The following is a 22,374-nucleotide window of genomic DNA, read 5'->3' on the forward strand; positions in this document are numbered from 1 at the left end:
CCCGGATCCACTGCCGTTCCTGCGGGTGAAGGCTGTGTGTGTGTGTGTGTGTGTGTGTGTGTGTGTGTGTGCGCGCGCGCACGCGCATGTGTCCATGTATGCATGTGTGTGTGCAAGAGTGCGTGCAGGGAGTGGACCAAATGGAACAGGGACCTCAACAGAGACAGGGAAATGGGCCAAGAGACCGAGAAAGTCCTGGGGTTGAGGGTGGTGGTGGTGGGGAGGTGGGTGGCGGGGAGTAAGCCTATTTTTACGATCGGTCAGTCTCTGGGACATGAGGGAGGGGTGTTCTCTCTCTCTGACACTGGCTGTTAGCTTGTGTCCAGCCATCCCAGCTTGGCCAAGGAACAATAGGGCTCTCTTCCCTCCGCCCCCCCCCCCCCGCCCCAGCCATGCCCTGTCTCCCCTCCCATAGAGAAGGACAAGAGAGATGGGACATGGCTCTCCAGAACTCTGGGGCATATCTGGGCCTGCCAAAGGGGACAACAGTGATATACTGTGTTCAAAGAATGTGAGAGGCTCTGACTGGCCGCTGGTGCCATGGGGCCTGCTGCAGGGGGAGAGGCTGTCTCCGTGGGAGTGGAATGTGGGGTCTTCCCCCTTCTGCAGAGTCTAGCTCTTTGGGGGTCATCCTGTCCGTCCCCTTGCCTCAGGACTTGAGGAGGTGCGATCGTTCTCAGATGGCTGACTGGGCCAGGATCTTGCATCCTCCACCGTGGGAAGCCCCTCTCGAGCAGTCCGACCCCTTCTCTGGGCCGCTCCAACTGTCTGCAGCACCTGAACATAGAGGATGCTCTATGAGCACACCGGGGAGCATTTTCTCCGTCCCTCTGGGAGATTTAGGGCCTCGAATTGAAACAGACCCACTTTTCAAGGGCAGACATCAGATCCCCAACCAGGGAAACTGGCCACCCCTGGCAAAGGCACAGGGATCTGCCAGAAAGAGGCTGCGGGGCTGGGTGAGCCGGAACTGAAACCAGCCCTAATGCATTTCTTTTAACCTTGGAGCTGAACTTAGTTCCAAACCCCAAGAGCCTTTCCCAAATGGGCCTCCTTTGTCACAATTATTATTAGAAAATCAATGGCTATGTCTGTTTCTTTCTAATGTTTTTGCCAGGAATGAAATGCGCGGCAGCTCTGAACCAGGCTGCCCAGGAGGCCTGGGGAGGAAGGGGCTCGGTGGAGGTGGGAGAAGCAGGGTGAAGGCAGGAAGCCCCTGCAGGTGCGGCGTGGTGCTTGGGGGCTGCCGCCTCTCTGACGGCTGGGAGCCTGGGGTAGCCGCACCCTGGGGTCCTGGGCACTGCTCAGCCCTGGGAGAGCCTGCCTGCGTCTTTAATCCGGGTTGATGGTTGTAACAGACCCTTGTTAGGACTATGTGACCCCCATTTTTCTATTTGGAAAATAAGGGCACTTTAAGAGGAGGGCTTATTTGCTTTAAGTCAAGCAGTTTGTGAGTCTGGTTCAGTCCCCATCCGGGGTTCTTTTCTCTTGGTTGAGATAGCAGGCAGGCTGCCTCTGAGTCAGAGAGATCCCGAAGTGGAGGCTTGAAACCGCACCCCACCTGGGTCCCTCTGCCTTTGTAAAAGCTACGCTAGTCCTGCTGCTGTCCGGATGGGGTCCCTGGTTACATGATCAGATGAGTGCATGTTGAGTGCCTGTGTGTGTGGTGTGTGTGTGTGTGTGTGTGTGTGTGTGTGTGTGTGTGTGTGTGTGAGCATGAGAGAGTGTGTGTCCGTCCCTAGTTTGGCACCGGCAGCCCACTGTTCATGACAAGTTAGGAAGGCTTTCCAGCATGTGATTTTTCACGGCAGCCTTAGTGGCTGTACCAGGCTGGAGCGGGGGTGGGCGGCGGGGCGCGCAGACCCCACTGTGGAGGGAAGATGATTCAGTCTGGCGGAGGGCTGCACTGGCACGTCCCGAGGGGACCGGTGGTGTACGCGCGTGCATGCGTCTCTGTGTGCAGTGTGCCACGGGACCGTGTTCCCAGCTGTGTCGGCACGAGGCTGGCGCGGCTGGGGGCCCCTGTGCCCTGTGGTATGTCCTGGCACTTCCCCTCACTTAACCTGCCCTTCCCGGGGTATGGTGAAGGCAGAGCTGAAAATGTCCTCGCACAAGATTAATGAAAACAAGAAGCCTGTCCTCAGGCTGGGTCCTGGCCTCTGCGACGTGGGGAGTAAGTTTTCTAGGATTCTGGAGCCAGCTCAGTGAGGCAATGGGTTCCGTGCCTCAGCCCAGCTGTGGGAAGATAGAGTGGGAGGGAAGGAGGGCGAGGCTAACAACATGCTTCGGCCTGTGGAGTGGAAGGGGATACAGAAAAACAGATGGAGTCCATGACCTCAGGCCCTTTGCCTGCTGATCTGCGGGGAGGGGCACGGTGGGAAGCTGGACCATCTTTGGGGTGAGACAGGGGTGGGCAGATGAGGGGCCAGCATAAGGGCAGTTGGTAAGTGTTTTCAGAGGTGCCCAGGATGGAGGTTGGGGAACCCCAGAGAAGGCCAGCAATATTCTAGGGGCCAGCTGGGGCTGGGGACTTCATGATAAGACTTAGTCATTTCTTTGTTCCTTCTCGGGAGCACCATTTGCAAGATGATGCATTATGTGCTCTTTCCAAAGTTCTTCCCCACGGGCCTGATGTTGCTTGTTGGTTGATGTGGTCACCTTGGAGACTCTCTCGTCTTTCCACCTTCCCGCCTTAGCCTGGAAGCTCTGGCCCTCTGTCTCTAGGGTTTGAAAGGAGTTGACATCTGTTTCTCGTATCAGCCCTTTGTGCTTTGGGCCCCAACCCTGTGCAGGGTAGAGATTCCTGGTGAAGGCCAGCCCCACCTCACAGCAGATCCCCCACCCTGCAGAGAAAGCCTGCGGTGTGGGCAGAGGGAGGCAGTGGGGGAGTCCGGAGGGGAGACAGGCCCAGCTCCAGCATGGCCCCTGGCTAAGATGCACCGCCTTCTCTGGGGAATTGGGCCTGATCGATCCTTTCTCGCCTAAAATGCTCACTGCCCTCTATGCCCTGAATTCCTCCCAGGGGTGCAGGCTCGGGAGAAGCAGCCTGCAGAGCCCCCAGCCCCTCTCCGGAGGCGGGCAGCCAGCGATGGACAGTATGAGAACCAGTCTCCAGAACCCGCATCCCCCCGTAGCCCTGGGGTTCGTTCCCCTGTCCAGTGCGTCTCCCCCGAGCTGGCTCTCACCATCGCCCTCAATCCTGGAGGGCGGCCCAAAGAGGTGAGTCCTTGGGCTGCATCCTGTGGCCAGAGAGAGTAGTGGAGCCCCCATGAACTATCCGGGAGTCTGATCGCCACCTGCGTGGCCCTGGCCTGTCAGGAAACTCAGTCCTCACCCTCTATCTCTTCTCTGGCACATGGAATCTGGCCTTTCCCTCCCTAAATAGCTTTTATGCCTCCACCTCTTAGATTGACACTGAGATTGAAGTTCCCTCCTTAATTCTTAAAGAGCCCTGCTTAGTGGGGTGGTAAGGGTCCTGCGTATGACACAGATGACCACAGTCTCTAAACTCCAAGCCAGATCGTATAGACTGACAAGAATGGTTTTGAATTCTTTCTAGGTATAGGGTTTTCTTGGCAGATCTAACTTCAATGCCAAAATGTTTGCATTTCTGAGACCTGTCTGTAGTTGGGAGGCAGTAGATCTTAGACTTTGCCGAGTATATACAACCACTAGGGGGTTTGTTATAAACGTAGATTCCCAAGTCCGCCTCCAGAGATCCCAGCATATTAGATCTGGGACAGGGCCCGGGAAAATGCATTTTAAATGGCCATCCTGGAAGATTCTGGTATGAGTGACCCATGTCCGATAAAATGCAGGCTAGCGAGTTATTCTAGATATAAATGGCTTTTGGACATCTTTTCTCTCCTGCCTTCTGGCAGGACTCAAGTCCCCCATCCCCAGCCCCTTCTCTTTGGCCCTGTTGGGGAATATTTCCAAGGCAAGTGCTCCTGATTTCCACCCATGTTGGACAGTGGATTTGCAAATAGCCGCTTTTCATTCGCTCAGTGACAAAGGAGTGGGTGTGTCTGTGAATGGCCAGGATCTCCCTTTGACCTTTGTGTTTCCCCCAAGGGGGGGGGCGGGGCTGGCAAGGGGACGTGTGGGCTGGTTACCTGGGAAACCCCTGCTCTTCAGGGTCACGGCCACCAGTGGGCACCCCCCCACCTCCTCTTCTTCTCCTGCAGCCCCATCTACACAGCTACAAGGAGGCCTTTGAGGAGATGGAGGGAACCTCCCCGACCAGCCCACCGCCCAGTGGGGGTAAGAGCTCCTCACTACGCCTGTCTTCCCTGGGTGCCCGCAAGCTGTGCTCTCAGCCCTGGCCTGAGTAAGCACCCTGGGTTTGGGGGGAGGTCCTGGCAGAGCTGGGCAGGGCCAGGATCTGTCGCTCCTGGTCCAGATGGCTCATTTCACTTCACCATCCCTGCCCTACCCCCCTTCCTTCTGTTGTCCACATGCATACATGTGGGGGTGCAGCAGCTACGGGCTTGGGATCCTGCCGACCTTCTGTGGGGCCCCTGGACTCCCAAAGTCTGGAATCTTCCTAATCGTTGAGAGGTTTTGCATCTTGTGTGCAAAACACCACCCCCGCCCCCCCATCCTAGAGTGACTCTTTGTGACCTGCTGGTGTATCTCTGAGATAACCCTTGGCCTTCTTGCTCCAGACCCCCATTTCTGTCTACATCCGGACACGTCTTCCATTTCAGGCAACCTATTTAGTTTCCACCAGGGAAAGAAAGGCCCAGAACGCTCAGCCTGTCAAGAGTCCCCAGCTCATCCGTCCTTGGTCTCCAGGCAGGAACATTTAGTCTCTAGCCCCTGAGGCACTCACTGGAGAGGCAAAGCCCCAGAGGGCAGAGGCATTTGCACACAAAGAGAAGACCCGGATGAGTGCAGGGCTGGGGTAATGTACCTTTTTATGGTAGAAGAGACAGGGGGAGCTGGAAAGGGGCAGCTGTGGGACAGCAGTGTTGGAACAGGACTGAGAAGGACTCAGGGTCCCGGTGGCAGGTGCCTGGGCAGCCAAGGAGGGAGAGCCCAGGGAGGGGAGGAGAGTGAGGACTGGAGACCAGAACTGGCGGTATGTTCTTCTGGGGGCTGGCTGTCGTGAGGGAAGAATGTGGCCCCAGAGCCCCACCCTGTGCAGCAGAACTTGTGTGGGCTGCTGGCTGGGGCATGTGGGGGGCCAAAGCTGGGAGTGGAAACCATGGTTCTCCCCAGGGCAGTGTGGCCCAATGGAAATCTAGCCCAAATCACACTTGTGATGGAGCATTTTCTAGTGGCCGCATTGAAAAACATCATAGGAAACTGGAGAAGTAAAGTGTAATATTTTTTATTTAACCCCAAATGTCGAAAATATTATCATTTCCATAGGTAGCTCAAGATAAAACTAATGAGGTATCTTACAATCTTTTTTAAAAAAATTTATTTAGATTCAATTAGCCAACATATAGTACATCATTAGTCTCAGATGTAGTGTTCAATGATTCATCAGTTGCCTATAACACCCAGTGCTCAATCTTTTTTTAAAACTGTAAAAAGAGGCTGGCAAAATTACTTTTAATGGGTTTTATTGAATTTGAGAGATCTATAATACTATCATTTCAACATGGAATCTGTATAAAGAGATAACGTTGCTTTCTTGTTTCATACCAAGTGTTTGAAATCTCGTGTGTGTGTTACACCTAGAGCGCATCTCAGTTCTGATTGGTTCCACGGCAGGTACTTTCATGGCTACCGTATTGGACGGTGCAAGCCCGGGGTGGTCTGCTGAAGAGGCAACTCCATTGGCCTTTTTTTTATTTTTTATTTTTTAAAGATTTTATTTATTTATTTGATAGACAGAGAGAAAGAGCATAAGCAGGGGGAGTGGCAGAGGGAGAGGGAGAAGCAGAGCCCTACTGAGCAGAGAGCCGGATGTGGGACCCGATCCCAGGACCCTGAGATCATGACCCGAGCCGAAGGCAGACGCTTAACCAACTGAGTCACCCAGGTGCCCCCTCCGTGGCCATTTGTGACTCCCTGGAATCGCTCTCCCTCCTGGGGGTGGTCTTAAGCATCCACCACACCTGCTCCGATTCACTGTTGGTCCAATCAGCCAGGATCTTGGCCATCACCCCGTGTGGGATGGAAGCCACGTGGGCGGGGCTAGGGTTAGATTTTGCCATATGTGTCTGTTCCCATTCTTCTCTCCCTGCCTATGCCAGCCCTGCTGCCCCAGTGGGGAGAATAAGCAGAGATTTCATCAATGCACAGGGTTGGGAGAGAGGACAGAGGCGGAGAAATGCGAGGAATCCCTCTCTCAGAAAGCAAAAGCCTTGCTTGGCTTCGGGGCCGCCCACTCGTCTGCCTCAGCAGAAGAGCCAGATGCCCGTTGACGGGGCATGAGGGGACTAGGCAGCTGGAGGTGGGACCAGGAGAAACCTCCCCCTGCCTCTTCACCTTGGCTCCCTTCACCTTCCCTTCACCTCGGCTCACTGGTCCACCTGTACCTCTGCTGCCCCGCCTGGGCCAACACACGCACGCCCGTGGGCTGGAGATGTTTCGTGGGCATTCCGTGGACAGTGGTGGTCTCTGAGGCTGGGCTCGTTCTTCCATAGTTAATTACATTCCAATTCGTTCATTTGACAAACATTAATAAGTGCTTGATAAGGATCTATTGCAAGACACCATTTTCAGTAATGGGCAGGGGGGCTGGAGGGGGGCAGAAACTGAATCTGTGTGTGTGTGTGTTTGTGTGTGTGTGTGTAAGGAGAGGGAGGGATAGAGACATGCAAGCCTAGACCTACCTTATTCCTGGGCTGTGTGCATTTGCACACATTTGTCCCCTCTGCTATTTGTCCACTGGGCATCTGAGGATGGTGTGAGGATGGAGTCTGCCCCCATCCCGACCCCTGTGATTTCTCACTGTTGCTGTGTGTCCCTGTGCATACACCCACATGTGCACAGATAAGTTGTGGATGTTGGTTACATTGAGAGATTGTAGCTTTTTGTTCCCTGCAGGTCTGTCTTTTGAGGAAAGGAGGAGGGGCCCGGGGGGGTCCTGGAGCTGCTGTGTGGGGGCCAGGCACCCGAGGGCCACAGCTGGTCTGTTGGGGCCATTGGTGTGTGGCGGGCAGGCTTGGGCTCTGGCGGACCTGTGTGGCCGCCTGTCCTCAGGGCCCGTGGCCTCTGCACACTCCCAGTAGCCATGGTAAGAGACACAGAGCTCAGTTCTTTGCTTCTTAGAGATGTGTTAGGAGACACAGCAGCTGCCACCGAGAAATCTTGTGACTGGGCCTGCCAGCCACCCTGCAGTCCAGCTCGGAGTCCGGCCACGTCCTTGGTTGGTGGGAAAAAGCAGGACAAGCCCTTTCTGACCTTGTGTGTTACATGACACCCCTAACCCAGCCGGGCGGCCCAGAAGGGCCCTGGGGTGTGCACAGGGCGTTGGTGCTCTTGGCCAAGGCTTGTGGAGGTGGAGCTCCTCCCTCTTCCATAACACCGGGATCTGGGGGGGGCAGGGACAAAGAGCCCCACACTGAGAAATTCTCTCTTTCTGGGCTTTACAAGTGGCATGGTTCGCTGGGGGTCAAAGACCTCCGGCCGAGAGCTGCCCTGGGTCTCAGGGTTGGCACGGCTCTGCCCGTGATCCCTTACTCCTTCGGGCCTTTACAGGATGTGCCATCTTGATTTCCCATTTCCTTTTGTTGTCCCAAGTCCATCCAAGTGCACGGTGTGGAAAGACTGTGTGTGTGTTGGGGGGTGGGGGCAAGAGGATGAGGGAAGAGACGCTACAGTACGAGGATGTCAGAGATAGCCAAAGCTGTGTGTATGTTGTGAGCCACGGGGACTGCAGTGAGCCACCAAGGGCCCCGGCATACAAGTTATTTGCTCGAGGTTGAGGGCCAGGGCTGGGTTGCGGGGCAGCTCCATTTCCTGACTTTTTCACTCTACCCTTTGAGCTGTGGAGAAACACAGAGATAGGAAAGGGCAGTGGGAAGCGAGGCGGTAAGCCCTGGGGCTGGGGCTGGCTCCCCTGTATGCCTCCTGCTGCCCACCCCTCACCAACATGTCCTCACTTAGCGGTGTCCCCGCTCCTGCCCCTCTTCATCTCCCCACACCTCCTTCACCCTGAGGCTCACTGCCTGTGTCTCCTTTCTTCTTGGCACAGTGCGCTCCCCTCCGGGTCTGGCCAAGACGCCCCTGTCTGCTCTCGGCCTGAAACCCCACAACCCAGCGGACATCCTGTTGCACCCTACAGGTGGTGAGTGACTCTAGCTGGAAGGGAGGTGGTGAGGGAGGCCAGAGGGAGGAGTAGGGGTTGGAGGACCCCTGTGGTCCTGGGCAGGGCCTCAGGATCTCATCAGAAAGTGCCCAGAGGTGACGGGTTCTCAGGAGCCTTCTGGAAACAAGATGGCAGCCTGGCTTTGTGCCCACAATGCGGTCAGGCCTGAGTGGGGGCTCTCTGCAGGGCTTGAGCCTTCATGCCCATGGACAGGTGGGGTCAGTACCACTCCCAGGGACCTCTGACTTGGGGATTGGGAGGCTTGGCCTCCATTTCCTTGGAGCTGGTTAGCTCTCTGCCAGAAGCCTGGCTCCACCATCCCCCCAGTGTACTTGAGTACGCGCACACACGGATGTACACCCCCCCCAGGTCACACCTCCCACTTCCTTACCACATCCCCCCTCCTCCCTGTGGGAAAGGGGCGAGTGGAGGGCCCTGGTCCCTGAGTGGCCATTTCCAGCAGTCCGAGCCCAGAAGGGTGTTCTCTAGACTGTGGTTTTAGGGTTGGGCTGGGGCCCTTGGGGCCAACTTGGCTTTTCTTCCTTAGTCACCAGAAGACTGATCCAGCCAGGTAGGAGGGCAATGACACGCATGTGTGACCCACGCGGACACGTGGCTGGCACAGCCTCCTGTCCGGAGGTGTCTGCATGGCCGGGGACACTGAGTCACCAGGGAGCAGAAGGCACCTGGGGCTGCCTCTCACCAGCCAGGACCCTTCTGCTTGAGATGCAAACCCCGGGTGCAGGGGCTGTGAGGGGGGCTGGCTTTGTCCCCGAGAGCGAGGCCCTCCTTAAACTGTGCGTCCTGAGCCCCCAGGGCCGTGTCAGGGTGGACCTTACCTCTTACCCTGGGCTCTTCTGCCCCGGCCTCACCCCTGCTTTCCTGCCTCCTTTCTCTCAGCAGATTGTCTTTCAGGAAATAATCTCTGGTAATCGCTCTCTCTCTCTCTCCCCCTGCTCTTCCTCTCCTCGTCCTCCTCACCTGCCTCCCTTTCCTGCATCTCCTTCCTCCTATCTCCCCTCTCATCTTCCCTCAGAGGAGAATGAGGGGAAGGTGGTGACCGAGCTTCCCAAAGGTAAGTGTGGCTTTGCTGAGGGGCCCCTTCCTGCTCTCCGGGTCTGGGCCTGGCTGTTCAGGAGGAGCTTGCTCAGGCTGGCTCAGGGGCAGCTCTCTCTCCTGACAGGTCTCAGATGACTGGCCACAGAGCCTTCTGGTCCCCACCCCCTGGTGATGAGCTGCCACCCTGGACGCTGCCTGAGTTCTGACGGGCAAGCTGGGCACAGGTTCAGGTGTCGCCAGCTCCAGGCGTCAGGGCAGTGGCAGCTGGTGACAGTCTCCCCCTCCTGCCACCTCCTCCCCCAGCGGCACATCCGCTAGCTTGCCTGGGCTGCAGCCAGCCCCCTCAGAGGGCAAAGGGATGCACATTCTTCCACTGCCTGGGGCGCACTCCACGTGCATAGCTCGGAACAGGCTTTCTCAGCAGTGTTAGAGCCGAGAGCGGCCTCCCTGAAGCTCTTGCTTGGTTTCATATCAACACAGATGGTGGGAAGTCTGTCTTTCTGGGAGCTTGGATGCCTCTGGGGATCTTAGAACAACGATGGATCCACTTGCACACGAATGCATCGGGATACCTATGCACATAATTTTGACAGTTTCAAGGAGTTCACATGTCTGTGGATCAGCTTCACCCTCGATTTTGATGAACTCTGCATTGTACATGAAGCAGGGAAGGGGACTTGAGCAGAGAAGGGAAAGCAGAGAGGGTGCATAATCTGGTTGGAGGCCTTTAAGTAGTTATTAGGGACAGAATTCTAATGATGACTCAGAGCATCAGGTGAAATGAAGGGGGTGCTGGCCTAGGCTGTCTGTGTGCATCTGTGGGCATCGGTGTCCCCCTCTCCTTCACCAGGGGGCCTTGGATGAGGGGGGGACCCTGAGGTCCCTTCCAGCTCTGATACGTTAGATGTTCTGACTTCCCTCCTGGGCCCTGGTTCCATGTGACCTGGTTTCCTTAAAGGCTCTGTCTTTAAGGAAATAATAAATCTTTTAAAGATTTATTTATTTGAGAGCGAGAGAGAGCAGGTGCGCGCACGTGCATGCAAGTGTGAGCAGGGGAGGGGCAGAGGGAGAGCGTCTTCAAGCAGACTCCCTGCTGAGTGTGGAGCCCAGCGCGGGGCTTGATCCCAGGACCCATGAGATCGTGACCTGAGCTGAAACCAAGAGTTGGATGCTCTGCCGACAGAGACTCCCAGGCACCCCTCTATCTGCTTTTCTGAAGCCCACTTTCCACTCATCACCTTGATTCCCACCCCCCCCCCCAGTGGGCATGGGCTGTGCCCCTCTCAATCTGCCATCACCCTGGAAGATGGCTGCAGCTTCCAATAGGCTTCGCCCGCTTGGAGCCAGCCAGAGTTCGGGCAGCAGAACCAGGCTGCCTGGGCGTAGCAGATCGAGGCGGCCCCCAGCAACAGATCCCAGAGAGTGAGGAGCCCAGTGTGCTCTTGGCTGCCCCTCCCACCTCCCCCCAGCCTCCTACCCGGGGAAGGGGCTGTCCCCCGAGGCTGGCTGCTGGCTCCTGGCTCCTGACAGGGCAGTGAAGATGGGACAGGAGGCCAGAAATGCTGGGGCCCAGAGCCCACCCACAAACACTCTCCAGTGGGAGGGTCTGAGGGGAGATTATCCCACAGGCTGACAGGCCCTGGATGTCATGTTTCCCGCTTGGGGGTGACACTTCAGAGAAGCGAGTATCGACAGTCGTGAACCGAGACCTGCCTGTTTCACAAATGACTCTCTGCCTACAAGGCCCCAAGTCCTCTGGCCCTCTTCCATATGTCCTGGAGCCACAGAGTTTGGAGGGAAGGTTCTTGCAGATGTGCCTAGCTACACCCACCATTTTCATGGATGTGGGGCTGAGACCCGTGCTGTGGGGGTCGGGGTCTGGAGTTTCTGCCCAAGGCCACAGTGAGGAGGCAGCAGGACCCAAACTGTCCTTAACTGGTCTCCCGTCTCCTAGTCCAGGGGCTATTTCAAAGCCCTCCTCCTGCCTCCAGGCACCGTGCCCTGGGATTCCAGCGTGGGGGTCGGAATTGCTGCCTCGGTCTGGGCAGTGGGGCGGGAGAGGGGAAGGGAGCATGGCTGTGGGCAGCCCGTTTATTTTTCCTGACTCATGTACCACCTCCTGGGTCAGACTAAAGCACATTCTTTGCTGACCCTCTGAAGCTCTGTTTGATTTTCCTGCTGAGACTGTGATGGGAAATTCAGAAAAAGCTGCCTGTGAGGAAAAATGATCAGAGACCGAATGATCCAGCTAGAGGAAAAGCAGACTTTAAGGGAATCTGCTCTGGTCGAGGCACTGTGCTAAATGCTTGTCATGCATTCATTGTCTCATTCAGTGATTCATTTATTTCATATTTTGTATGTCTACCATGTACTGTGCACTGTGCCAGGCTCTGGGAATGTAATGATAAGCAGTACTGTGATTCCTCATTTCATGGACCTTATGCATGAACAGGAGCCAGAATGAAATTACTTGCAATTACGTATTAAGATAGTGCTCCAAAGGGAAGGGATAGAGTTTATGAGGTCTTCTAGCCAAGAACCTGACCTTGGCTGAAGAAGTAAGTTGTGAGGGTGAGTGACATTAACTTGGTAAAACTGGGAAGTGAGAAGAGCATTCCATGTAGAGGAAAATCATGTACAAAGGCCCTGGGGTCAGAGGGAACTGCATGTTTTTGTTTTTATTTTTCTAGGAACTGCAAAATCAGTGAGGCCGAGAGCAAGAGGGAGCTAGAGGCTGGAGCAAGGGGGAATGTGGTACAGATGAGGTTCAACAGGCAGGAGTGGAACCATGTGGGACCATTGTCACACCATCTTGTTTAACAATCACAGAAGCACCGAGAGGAAGGTGGTAGGAACCCCATTTTACCGATGAGGAGATGATGTTTAGGGCGGTTAAATGCCTTGTCTAAGGCCTAACAGTCAGTCAGGGGCATGGCTGAGAGTCAACGCCAGATCAGTGGAGGCTGCCCCTTTCCATGTGACTACACTGGGCGCACCCCCTAAACAGTGGGGCTGGGGCCTGGGTAGTCTTCTCCATGAAGAGGGGTGAGGAAGAAAGCCTGCGGCAGTACAGACGTGAGGTCAACATCAAGAATATCTTCCCAGTGGTGAAACAGGGAAAGAGAGTGTGGAAACTTCTTTCCCCGAGGAATGGGAAAAGGGAACATCCAGGTGAGGTTCTGTTTGTCCAGGTGACTAGGTGGGACAGATTTGGCATAAAGGAAGACTTTGGACTAGAAATGGCCCCTCTGGGGGATTGTTCCTGCTCGGAGATTCTTGGGGGTGGGTGTACTGTGGCATCTGGGATTCTAAGGCCGTGCTGTGCAATGCAGATTTATTGAGCGCCTATTTTGTGCCAGGTCCTGTACTAGGCACTGAGGGTATACCCACTACGGGTATAAGGTGAGATACCCTGGTGAGGGCAGAGATGCCAACAAGGAGCTCAGCATTCGGGAGAAGCGTGGAGCAGGGCTTGGAACAGGGTGTTAGGGGAGTTCAGAACTCCTGTGTATGGCCCAATCTAAAAGGCTTGAAATTCCAACTTTTGAGCTCCTGGACTAGAACTCGGGCGTCTCTTTACTTCCTCCTCCCTCTTCCTCATGCACATGACTTCATTTTACTTGGGGTGGGCAGGCTCCTTCTCTCCAAGTAAAGAACGTTTCCTGGAGGCAGGAAATGCACTTCAGGGTGTGGGTGAAGAGCTGTCAGTGCCCTGGGCCTGGTGGGGCCCAAGTCACTCTTAACGCTTCCAGGTGTTCTCAGCCGCCAACAGCCACTTAGAATAAGTTTGAGCTCTGGAATGTTCTGTGTGAAGCGCCCTCTGGCCCCACCTCTCCTACTCTTCCCAGCTCCTTTGGGTGGAGCTGCTCCAGGCAGGAGGAAAGTAGCAGGAGAGGGTTGGAGAGAAGGGTGGAGGGAGGCAGGAGCAGGTGTGGCTGGGGACAGAGTCAGGGACTGGGGGCCGCTTAGAAACGCTGGTGTGGAACGGAGCAGGAAAGAATGAGAGGGAACTTCCCCATCTCTGTTGCTTGATCCTGGCTGGGCTGGTGAGTGGTCTCATTCCCCTTGTACGGATGAGGAAACTGAGTCCCAGAAAGTTTCAGCAGCCTGTCCCAGGTCACCCCTCCAGGAATTGAAAGAAAGGGGAGTCCCGCAAGTCGTCATGTTGTCCTGTGGTTGGGAAGAGAGAAAAAGCCTAGGAATAGACAGAAAGAGGAGGTGTTTTTAATATGGTACCCGAGTCTGAAAACTTGGGAAAACTGAGTTTTTGGCCTTAAAGGTTGGTTTTGAACAGTTCTGGAGAGGGACTCAAGAAAGGAAGTAATTTCCCAAAGGTCCCTCCTGCTTCGGGTTCATGAGAAACAGAGACGGAGACAGAGGGCTTTGTTCATCTCTACCCCCGGGTGGGCCTGGTAGACCAGGAAGGGATGACAGATGGTCGCAGACTAGCCGAGCAGACATGAGGATGGTCATGCACCCAGCGGGGTCGGGGAAGGGAGGTGAACAGGTGAGGGCAGGGCCCGGTGGGCTGGGTCACTGAAATCCTGCTAGGCCAGGAGCAAAGCCCTGAGGCTGGTTGGCCTCTGAGCTCAAGGACTCTTTCCTGCCGGGGGGAAGGAAGGCAGTTGCTGCTTCTTCCAGGGGTGGGGTCCTACCCCCTGAGTTCAGACAGTCCTCCCCTGGCTTTCTGTGGCTCATGATCCGGTGGCACTGGGGAAGGGGGTAATGAGACTGATGCCTTACAAATGTGACCACCCTGGGCTTTCCGACTCCCCAGAATTTCTAACATGCCGTCCCATCGTCACCCTGTGCAAACCACAGGCAGGCCCCTGGCCTGGGGCTCAGGCTATTGCGTTTGGGCCGGGAGCAGTGAGTGGGGACGCAGCCTTGTCTAAGGGCGAGCAGGCCCGATGGGAGTCAGCATCCCCGGGTCCCAGGCATGGCTCTGTTCTGACTAGGGGACAGGGTGCTGAGGCCCACTTTATCTCAGTTTTACTGTTGGTAGAAGGGGTACGTGTACTTTTTTTTTTTGTTTTGTTTTTACAGGTGGGGTGTAGGGTACTGTGAATTGCTTACCCAGTGTTTGGGCCTGGGTCCTGGTAGGAAACAGATGGCTCACTCTATGGGGCAACATAGTTTCATGGACTATTTAAAAGGTCTGGGTAAAGCAGTGACGGATGGTGAAGCACCCCCGGGTGATCCCTAGCAGGAGGAGGGAGCCATTCCCACGCCAGACCTGAAGAAAAGCAGAGAGCTGGAGGAGAGGATCCCTGACCGGAGCTGCGGTCTTGCGTGGAGGGATGCAGCCACTGACACCTTGACCTTCTCTCCTCACTCTCCCAACTTCTGCCAGTCCCTCCCATTGGCTAAAGGCCAAAGCCTTCCAGGGCCCTAGGACCTGAGGGTCCGGGTGATGTGGTCAGTACTGGCCTGCAGGGACGCAGAGCAGGCTGGACAGTGGACCGGGAGGACATCAACGGGTAGAAGAGCACAGACCAGGGATCATCCACGGGGGTCGTAGCTCGAACTTCTGGAGTCAGCACGAATTCTAGGGAACGGGAAAAGGGAATGTGTGCCTCTCAGGTCCTAGTTATTATGCATCTCTGTGTGGGTGGGGCTGGAGGCTGAAGGTCAGGCATCTACTAGCTTATAGGATAGATGCATATAGGGGCTCTCTGTGTGCCCCGGTGTGTGTGGGGTGCTGTGAATATAGATCAGCAAAGAGCCTGGGGTGGCCGGGGAGCAGATGGATCCCTTGCTGTCTCTCCGTGGGAGAGAGGGGGTGCCGCCGAGTGTTGCAGGCATGCAGGTGAAGCCCGGAGCCTGGAAGGGTACAGGAGGAGTTTTCGGAGAGTGACCCAGAACGGTGAGGAGTGGGAGGGGAACGTGGACTCTGGCTTTGCGTCTCCATTGCCGTTTCTGTGGGCTCCTTGTCTCATGGCAAGGACACAGCTAGCCCCCCAAGACTAAACTGGCTCCCTGATTTTTAGCTGGCCGGTGTGTGCGCCGTGGGCGAGGGGGCAGGCTCTGGGCCAGACTGCCTGCATTCCTGGGCCAACTCTGCCCCTTGGTACTCTGTGATGGGGTGAGCTACTTACATTCTCCTTCTTTCCTCATGTAATTGTTCGCTATTTTTATCATTATTAATAGTTCTGGCCGACGTGCTGGAGGACTGGGTAGCCGCCAGCTCTCGGCGTCCCCGTGAGGCTGTGGCCCTTCTCTAGGCCACCAGGAGCCGGCATTGAAAGTCAGGAGACCGTGGTTCCAGTGTCTCTGGCCACTCATTGGCTGTGTGTTCTGGGGCAAATCTCTCTACCTCTCTGGGCCAAGAAGAGGGGTGAGATCAGGGGTCAGCAAACTGTGGCCAATTCTGGCCCACTGCCTCTTTTTGTAAAGAAAGTTTTATTGCAACACAGCCACACTCTTTTGTTTATGAATTATCTATGATGGCTTTTGTGCTCCCAAAGCAGCATTGGCTAGCTGCCACAGAGACCATCTCCTAAATGGTCTGAAATATTTACTATTGAATCTTTCATAAAACGTGTGCCTGCACCGGGCCAGAGGGTCTCTGCAGCTTCTTCGGGCTCCGGCTGGGCCCTTGGGCACGATGGACACAGAATCCATGCCTTTGGAGTGAAAGTGGGTGGCCTGAGGCTTCTGTGAGGTGGGTGGGTGGCCCGGGCTGGTTGGGTGGGGCTTTTGAGGAGGCCTCTGGTGAGGCTGACCTCTGCCTATATGGACGCCAGCTTCGGGCACCGAGGTGACTGGCTGTGCATCACCCCGTGCCCCATCCCCACACACTGTCACACAATCCTGGCCCGTGAAAGCTCCAGGGGCTGCCCAGGACAGCACACACCCTCGGGTTCTTCACTTTCTCAGGCAGGTTTCAGCAGATGCCCTGATTGGGGTCAGTGTGTGAGCTGGGCTCCGATCATGTCCCACTTGGGGCAGCCAGGGCAGTGCCAGGTTTGGAGGTGGTAGGAGCGTCGTCGATCCCTGATCGTGTCCCAGGAGAAGCCAGGAGTGGCCTGCTGTTTCTCTCTGTGTAGCCCTGAGAGTCTTTCAGGCCTGGCCTCAGCGGTCTGGGAGGAGGGTCAGGCAGACACTGGCTGGGCGTCAGATCTCCTCCTGGTCGTGCCTCCACACATTGCACGCCCCAGGCCTCAGCATCCTTACCTGTAGAATGGCCTTTCTGGCCCTTGTCCCCCAACTCCCCGGGTTCTTAGGCTCTTCTAAACACCAGGCAGGGATAATGATGTCAGTCTCGGGAGGAATGCTAAGTGTGTCAGGCAAGGTGGGTGGGAGTGTCTTGGCGTAGAAGGGGCTGGGCGTGACTCGCCGCCACAGGCCTGTTGCTAGGCCAGCAAGCCTGTTTCTGGATTCTGGGCGTGGGTGGAGCCCATGGGAAGCCTGGAGCTGTTCTGAACATGGGCAAGGCTGGCCCGGAGCTCCCGGTCCACAGCAGAGCAGACTCCAGCCGGGCCAGGGGGCACCTAGGAAGGAAAAAGCAGCTAGATGGGGTGCCTGGCTGTAGGAGGGAAGATTCTATGATGACTATGTTCAGAGGCCAAGCTGGGGTCCATTTCTGGGAAGCTTCTGTGAGTGAGGCCCCGGTTAAAAGTTCTGTGGGGGCTCTCATAGCTTCTCCAAGACACTGGGAAGTGGGATGGGCGTGGGCTGGCTGGAACCCCAGAAGTGCCCTGTGCATGCTTGGCTGTCCTTTGGGGGCTGTCCCCACAGGCTGGGGAATCCCCTGTCAGGGGACAGGTTGGGAGGGGTCTACACTGCACCCCTGTAGATCTCAGTCTCTCTTCTGCCCCCTTCCAGAGCCCCGGAGCTATGTGGAGTCGGTGGTGAGGACAGCAGTGGCTGGACCCCGAGCTCAGGACCCTGAGCCCAAGAGCTTTAGCGCCCCAGCTGCCCAGGCCTATGGCCATGAGACGCCCCTGAGGAACGGGACCCTGGGAGGCTCCTTTGTCTCCCCCAGCCCCCTCTCCACCAGCAGCCCCATACTCAGCGCTGACAGGTAAGTGGGGAGGAGGGTCCAGGCCTGGATCTGCCTAGAGCATGGACGGGCAGAAATCACATCCAGATCGCTGTACCTTGGAAACGAGCCCACCGCACTGAGAGAGCATCCCGGGTTCCAAAGCCCACGGGGAGCGCGAGGGTGGATGAGCTATAATTCCCAGGCTGAATTTGATCCCACCGGCCAGAACTGTGCTGGAAGGAATGGGAGCCACCGTGGTGAGCCAGGCCTCCCCCCGAGTTCAAAACCTAGCAGCGGCAATCACTATGTAGTGAGTGCTTCTGGTGTGTCAGACACTGGGTTAAATGCTTTATCTGGTTATTTTATTTAATCCTCTCAGCAATCCGGAGAGGTAAGTACTCTTATGGTCCCACTTTTCAGAAGAGGAAACTGAGGCACAGGGAAGCCAAGTAGCTTGCTCAAGATCCTGCAGCTAAACAGTAGCAGAAATAGGATTCAGACCAAAGGCGTCTGGTTCTAGAGCCCACGTCTCTCCTCTCCCCTGGGCCTGTGTCTCTGTGCCTGCCCATCCCAGGCTGACAGTCAGATGTACCCAGAGCAGACGTATAAGGGCTGGGAGCTCCCGGTGAGGGGCCGTTGTTTCTGGCTAGGGATGCAGAGAGGGTTTCTGGGGGCTGGAGGTATTTGTGGTGAGGCCAGAAGGATGAGCAGCTGTTGAAAGGTGTAGGAGGAGGAGGGAACTGGCATTCTAGAAGGAACAGCACAACCAGGGTAGAGGGCTGGGGTGTGGACCTATTGGTGCCGTGGGGCTGAGGGCACCCAACTACAGGTGGGGAGGTGGATGGGGCCCAGAAACTCTCCAGCCACCCCCTCCTATTGTCACAGGCCAGGCCCGGTGCAGAGTTTGCTGTGTGCCCTAGGCCCTTGGCCCAGCGCAGTGTGCCCCTCCCAGGTCAGAGTTGGGGTGGCCCGGTGAGCAGAGGCTGTTGTTCTTCTGCGTTCTAAGAATTCGAGAACCTCAAGCTGAGCATGCACCCCCAGTGCATCTCGCCCCCTCCCCAGCCTATGGACAGGGCAGATGGCTCCGTTTCTTGGGAAGTCTGCTTGTGGGCAGAAGGTGATTTCTTCCTTTAAAGGAAGGGGGATTTTCCTAACCTGGCTAGCCACTGCTGCTCCTGTTGAGGGAGCCCTAACCTTAGGAGGTTTTCACTGTTTCTCACTCAAATTCCTCCTGCTGTGGAGTTGGCTCTTTTCAGGGCTCAGGAAGCTAGCATTTCCCTGGTGGAATTAATCTTCCGGAACTCCATGTCAGCAGCCCCCACCCCACCCTGCTCCGCCTGACACATCCTCCCATTCCTGAGTCCGTGGTATTCTGTCCCAGGAATAGCACTGCACTCTAGCTCCTTCTGGGATTCGAGGTAGACTTTTTCTTGGCCTGGCCCATGACCTGCTTCCTGCCCCTGGCTCTTGCCCGGCTCCCCACCTCATGTCCCCCAGCGACCTGAGCTTATCCAACCTGGCCTCGAGACTCCTTCCAGTCTGTAGCTCCAGGCTTTGGGCCATCGTCTTGTGTAAGCACCGCCCCCTCCACCTCTGCACCCTGCCCGGGGGCTCCTGCTGCCGAGCCCCCCTGCTACCTCCCTGCAGCCACAGCTTAGGTGGGGTCCCTGTCAACCTTTGCCTCTCCTACCATATCATCAACGGGTAGGAGTTTGGGTCTGGAAGGAATCAGTGTTATCTAACCCAGACCCCCTCGTTCACCACGGGAACGAGGAAAGTTGAACAGGTTTCCAGCATCTGGGTTTCCCAGCTGATGGGCCATTGCATTGCACGGCTGTACAGACTTGCACAAAACTTCAGAGGAGGATCGGTGATTGTGGCTATTTCCCCAGGGACAGCCCCTTCTGAACTGATTTTTACTGGAGTCTTAGAATGGGGAGTGACCTCTGAGCTCATCTAATCTAACCTCCCAAAGGAGGAGATCCCCCAGCCACAGCATTCAGGTCCAGAAGTTGGTCAGCTTCTGCTTAAATAGTGCTAATGACAGGAGTCTCATTACTATGAGAGGCAGCTTGCTAAATTGGTGGCAGATCCAACGGCTGGAAAGCGGACCTTACAATAAGTTGAAATCTCCTTCTGTGAGACTTGTTGTCTGCCTTTTGGAGCTATCCAGGAATGAAAGCCCAATTCCGGCACTCTCCATGTCCAAAGACGATAATAGCATTCTGGGAAAAGTGAGTCAAGGCGGGATACTCCCAGTAGGAATAGGAGCCAGGTGGTTTGACCCCTCCCTGGTGTTCTGTTTCGGTGATGTTGGAGGTGACATGAGGCTATCTTCAGTTTCCATAGAGGAGACCCCCCTGTTTTGACTTGTGGTTTAGGAGACAACAAGGGGCAGTGAAGGAAACATGGGCTTTGAAATCAGATGCAATTTGAGTTAGAACCCTGGTATTTTACTGTGGGTTGTGAGCTTAGTGCTTCGCCTCTCTGAGCCTCCGTCTCTTCTGCTGGTTCCATAGGGTGACGTGCAAAAGTCGTGACATTCCAGCAAACACGCCCGTAGAGCTCTTGCTGTTGTTACTAGCGGTGGGGTGGGGGGGGGCGCTGCATGCTCAAGGAGAGCCTGTCCTTCACCTTGGCATCTTACCCTGCCCCCTCTCTTTCTAGCACTTCAGTGGGGAGTTTCCCATCCGGGGAAAGCAGCGACCAGGGCCCCCGGACACCCACCCAGCCTTTGCTGGATTCGGGCTTCCGTTCCGGCAGCCTAGGCCAGCCCAGCCCTTCGGCACAGAGAAGCTACCAGAGCTCTTCTCCTCTCCCACCTGCGGGCAGCAGCTACAGCAACCCCGACTACTCACTTCAGCCATTCAGCGCCCCGGAAAGCCAGGCGCGGTCTCAGTTCACCGTGGCCGGCGTCCACACGGTGCCTGGGAGCCCTCAGGCTCGCCACAGGACCGTGGGCACCAACACCCCCCCCAGTCCTGGCTTTGGCCGCCAGGCCATCAACCCCAGCATGGCTGCCCCTGGTAGTCCCAGTCTGAGCCACCGCCAGGGGATGGGTCCAGCAGGAACTGGTTTCCACGGTAGCACGGTCTCCAGCCCCCAGGGCAGTGCAGCGACCACTCTGGGAAGCCCCAGCCTGGGCCGGCATCCCGGGGCCCACCAGGTTTCAGGCCTCCACGGCAGTGTGGCCACAACTCCAGGAAGCCCCAGCCTGGGCCGGCACCCTGGGGCACACCAAGGCAGCCTGGCCTCTGGTCTCCATGGCAACGCGATAGCCAGCCCTGGGAGCCCCAGCATGGGCCGGCACCTGGCAGGGTCTGGATCTGGGGTTCCCGGCAGCCCCAGCCTGGACCGGCACGTGGCCTGCGGTGGCTACTCCACCCCCGAGGACCCGAGACCCACGCTGTCCCGGCAGAGCAGTGCCTCCGGCTACCAGGCTCCCTCCACGCCCTCCTTCCCTGTGTCCCCTGCCTACTACCCGGGCCTGAGCAGCCCTGCCACCTCCCCGTCGCCCGATTCGGCTGCCTTCCGGCAAGGGAGCCCCACACCAGCCTTGCCTGAGAAGCGGAGGATGTCCGTGGGAGACCGAGCAGGCAGCCTCCCCAACTACGCCACCGTCAATGGGAAGGTGTCCTCCTCGCCTGTGGCCAGTGGCATGTCCAGTCCCAGCGGGGGCAGCACCGTCTCCTTCTCGCACACCCTGCCCGACTTCTCCAAGTACTCCATGCCAGGTGAGTCCCTCCTTCCGCTCCCGCCTCCACCCTGACAGATCGCCTGCTGGTTAGGGTATCTGTCTCCGCCTCTGCTCTGCCGTCTCTTTGGCACACAATCTTGAGCAGATCACTGACTTCTCGGCCTCAGTCTCCTTGTCTGTATAATGGGAGGTGGAGGTGTCCTCAAAGTAAGTGTGCTGGGCGTGGGGGCAGTGATGAGGATGTGGGTGCCCATGAGGATGATGAAGAGGAGGAGAATAGTGATGACCTTACTGGGAACGATGATCATCCCCACCAGCCTAGCTTCTGCCCCTTGTTGAGCACATGCTGCGTGCCATGCTCTCAGCCAGGCACGAGCTCTTTAATCTGCATGGCTGCCTGACACAGTAGGTATTATCGCCCCTGTTTTATTTTATTTTATTGTATTGTATTGTATTATATTGTATTTTATAAGATTTTACTACTTATTTGAGAGAGAGAGAACACGAGCAGGGGTAGGGAGAGAGGGAGAGGGAGAAGCAGGCTCTCCTCTGAGCAGGGAGCCCTATGTGTGACTCAATCCCAGGACCCTGGGATCATGACCTGAGCCGAAGGCAGATGCTTAACTGACTGAGCCACCTAGGCGCCCCCTTATGACCCCCTGTTTATGCAGGAGCAAACTGAGGCTTAGAGAGACTCAGTCATTTGTCCAGGGCTACACACTTAATAAATGGCTTCTGATCTAGGCCCACGTACCCTAAAGCTGGTGCTCTTAAAGCATGATTAGAGTTGTCTTATCATGTTTCCATACTTGTGATTTAGCATCACCTTGAAAATCTGCCTTCCAAGCCTGGACCTCCTATGTTTGGCTGCCCACAGCACTCTGTCCCTACCTTTTGATCCCACTGCACACATCACTAATAACAGATCAGGCAGCCGGCTGGACTGTGGGCCGAGGCCGGGGGTTGGGCACGTTCCCCGGAATCTGGTTCGTGACAGTGAACCGGCCCGGCTTCACAGAAGCCCATGTGTGTTCACACACTGAATTCTTCACTCATCACCAGAACTTGGCATTTTTTGCCTCCGTGTAGAGGGCTCATTATCTAAACACAACAGTCAAGGCCTCAGCTGATCTGCAGCCTCTCAGCCAGACCTCAAATGTGACTATTGCCGAGTGGTCCCTGCCTTCCTGGGGCATTTGAGGACGATTTAGAATGTTTTGGGCAGCCTGGGGTGGGCCCCAGCTGCCTAGATGCTCAGTGTGACTTGCCCGGGTCCTGCCCTGAGCCTGCCAACCCGGGGCACCTACAGCGACCCTGCACGCCCCTGCTTCCTGCTGCCCACCAGAGACATCTGGTTCCCAG

At 56.3% G+C, this 22,374-nt stretch overlaps 1 protein-coding gene across 6 annotated transcripts in view; it reads left to right on the forward strand.

Annotated features, from left to right (window-relative positions):
• TNS1 (tensin 1) overlaps nt 1–22,374 on the forward strand; it is a 220,232-nt gene that overhangs the window by 186,210 nt on the left and 11,648 nt on the right. For 3 of the 6 annotated variants that reach the window (XM_088022033.1, XM_088022032.1, XM_088022035.1), the window contains 7 exons: nt 3,023–3,219; nt 4,188–4,263; nt 8,156–8,248; nt 8,817–8,840; nt 9,306–9,344; nt 17,156–17,354; nt 19,983–21,049. In XM_088022033.1, coding sequence (XP_087878159.1) covers nt 3,023–3,219; nt 4,188–4,263; nt 8,156–8,248; nt 8,817–8,840; nt 9,306–9,344; nt 17,156–17,354; nt 19,983–21,049 — 1,695 coding nt within the window. The remainder of the gene's footprint in view (nt 1–3,022; nt 3,220–4,187; nt 4,264–8,155; nt 8,249–8,816; nt 8,841–9,305; nt 9,345–17,155; nt 17,355–19,982; nt 21,050–22,374) is intronic. The other 3 variants (XM_088022031.1, XM_088022036.1, XM_088022034.1) reach the window with 2 other exon arrangements.

This window comes from Eumetopias jubatus, unplaced genomic scaffold, assembly GCF_037043125.1.
Source record: "Eumetopias jubatus isolate StellerSeaLion01/CBP00866 unplaced genomic scaffold, mEumJub1_p1.0 scaffold_3, whole genome shotgun sequence".
NCBI classification, from domain to species: domain Eukaryota; kingdom Metazoa; phylum Chordata; class Mammalia; order Carnivora; family Otariidae; genus Eumetopias; species Eumetopias jubatus.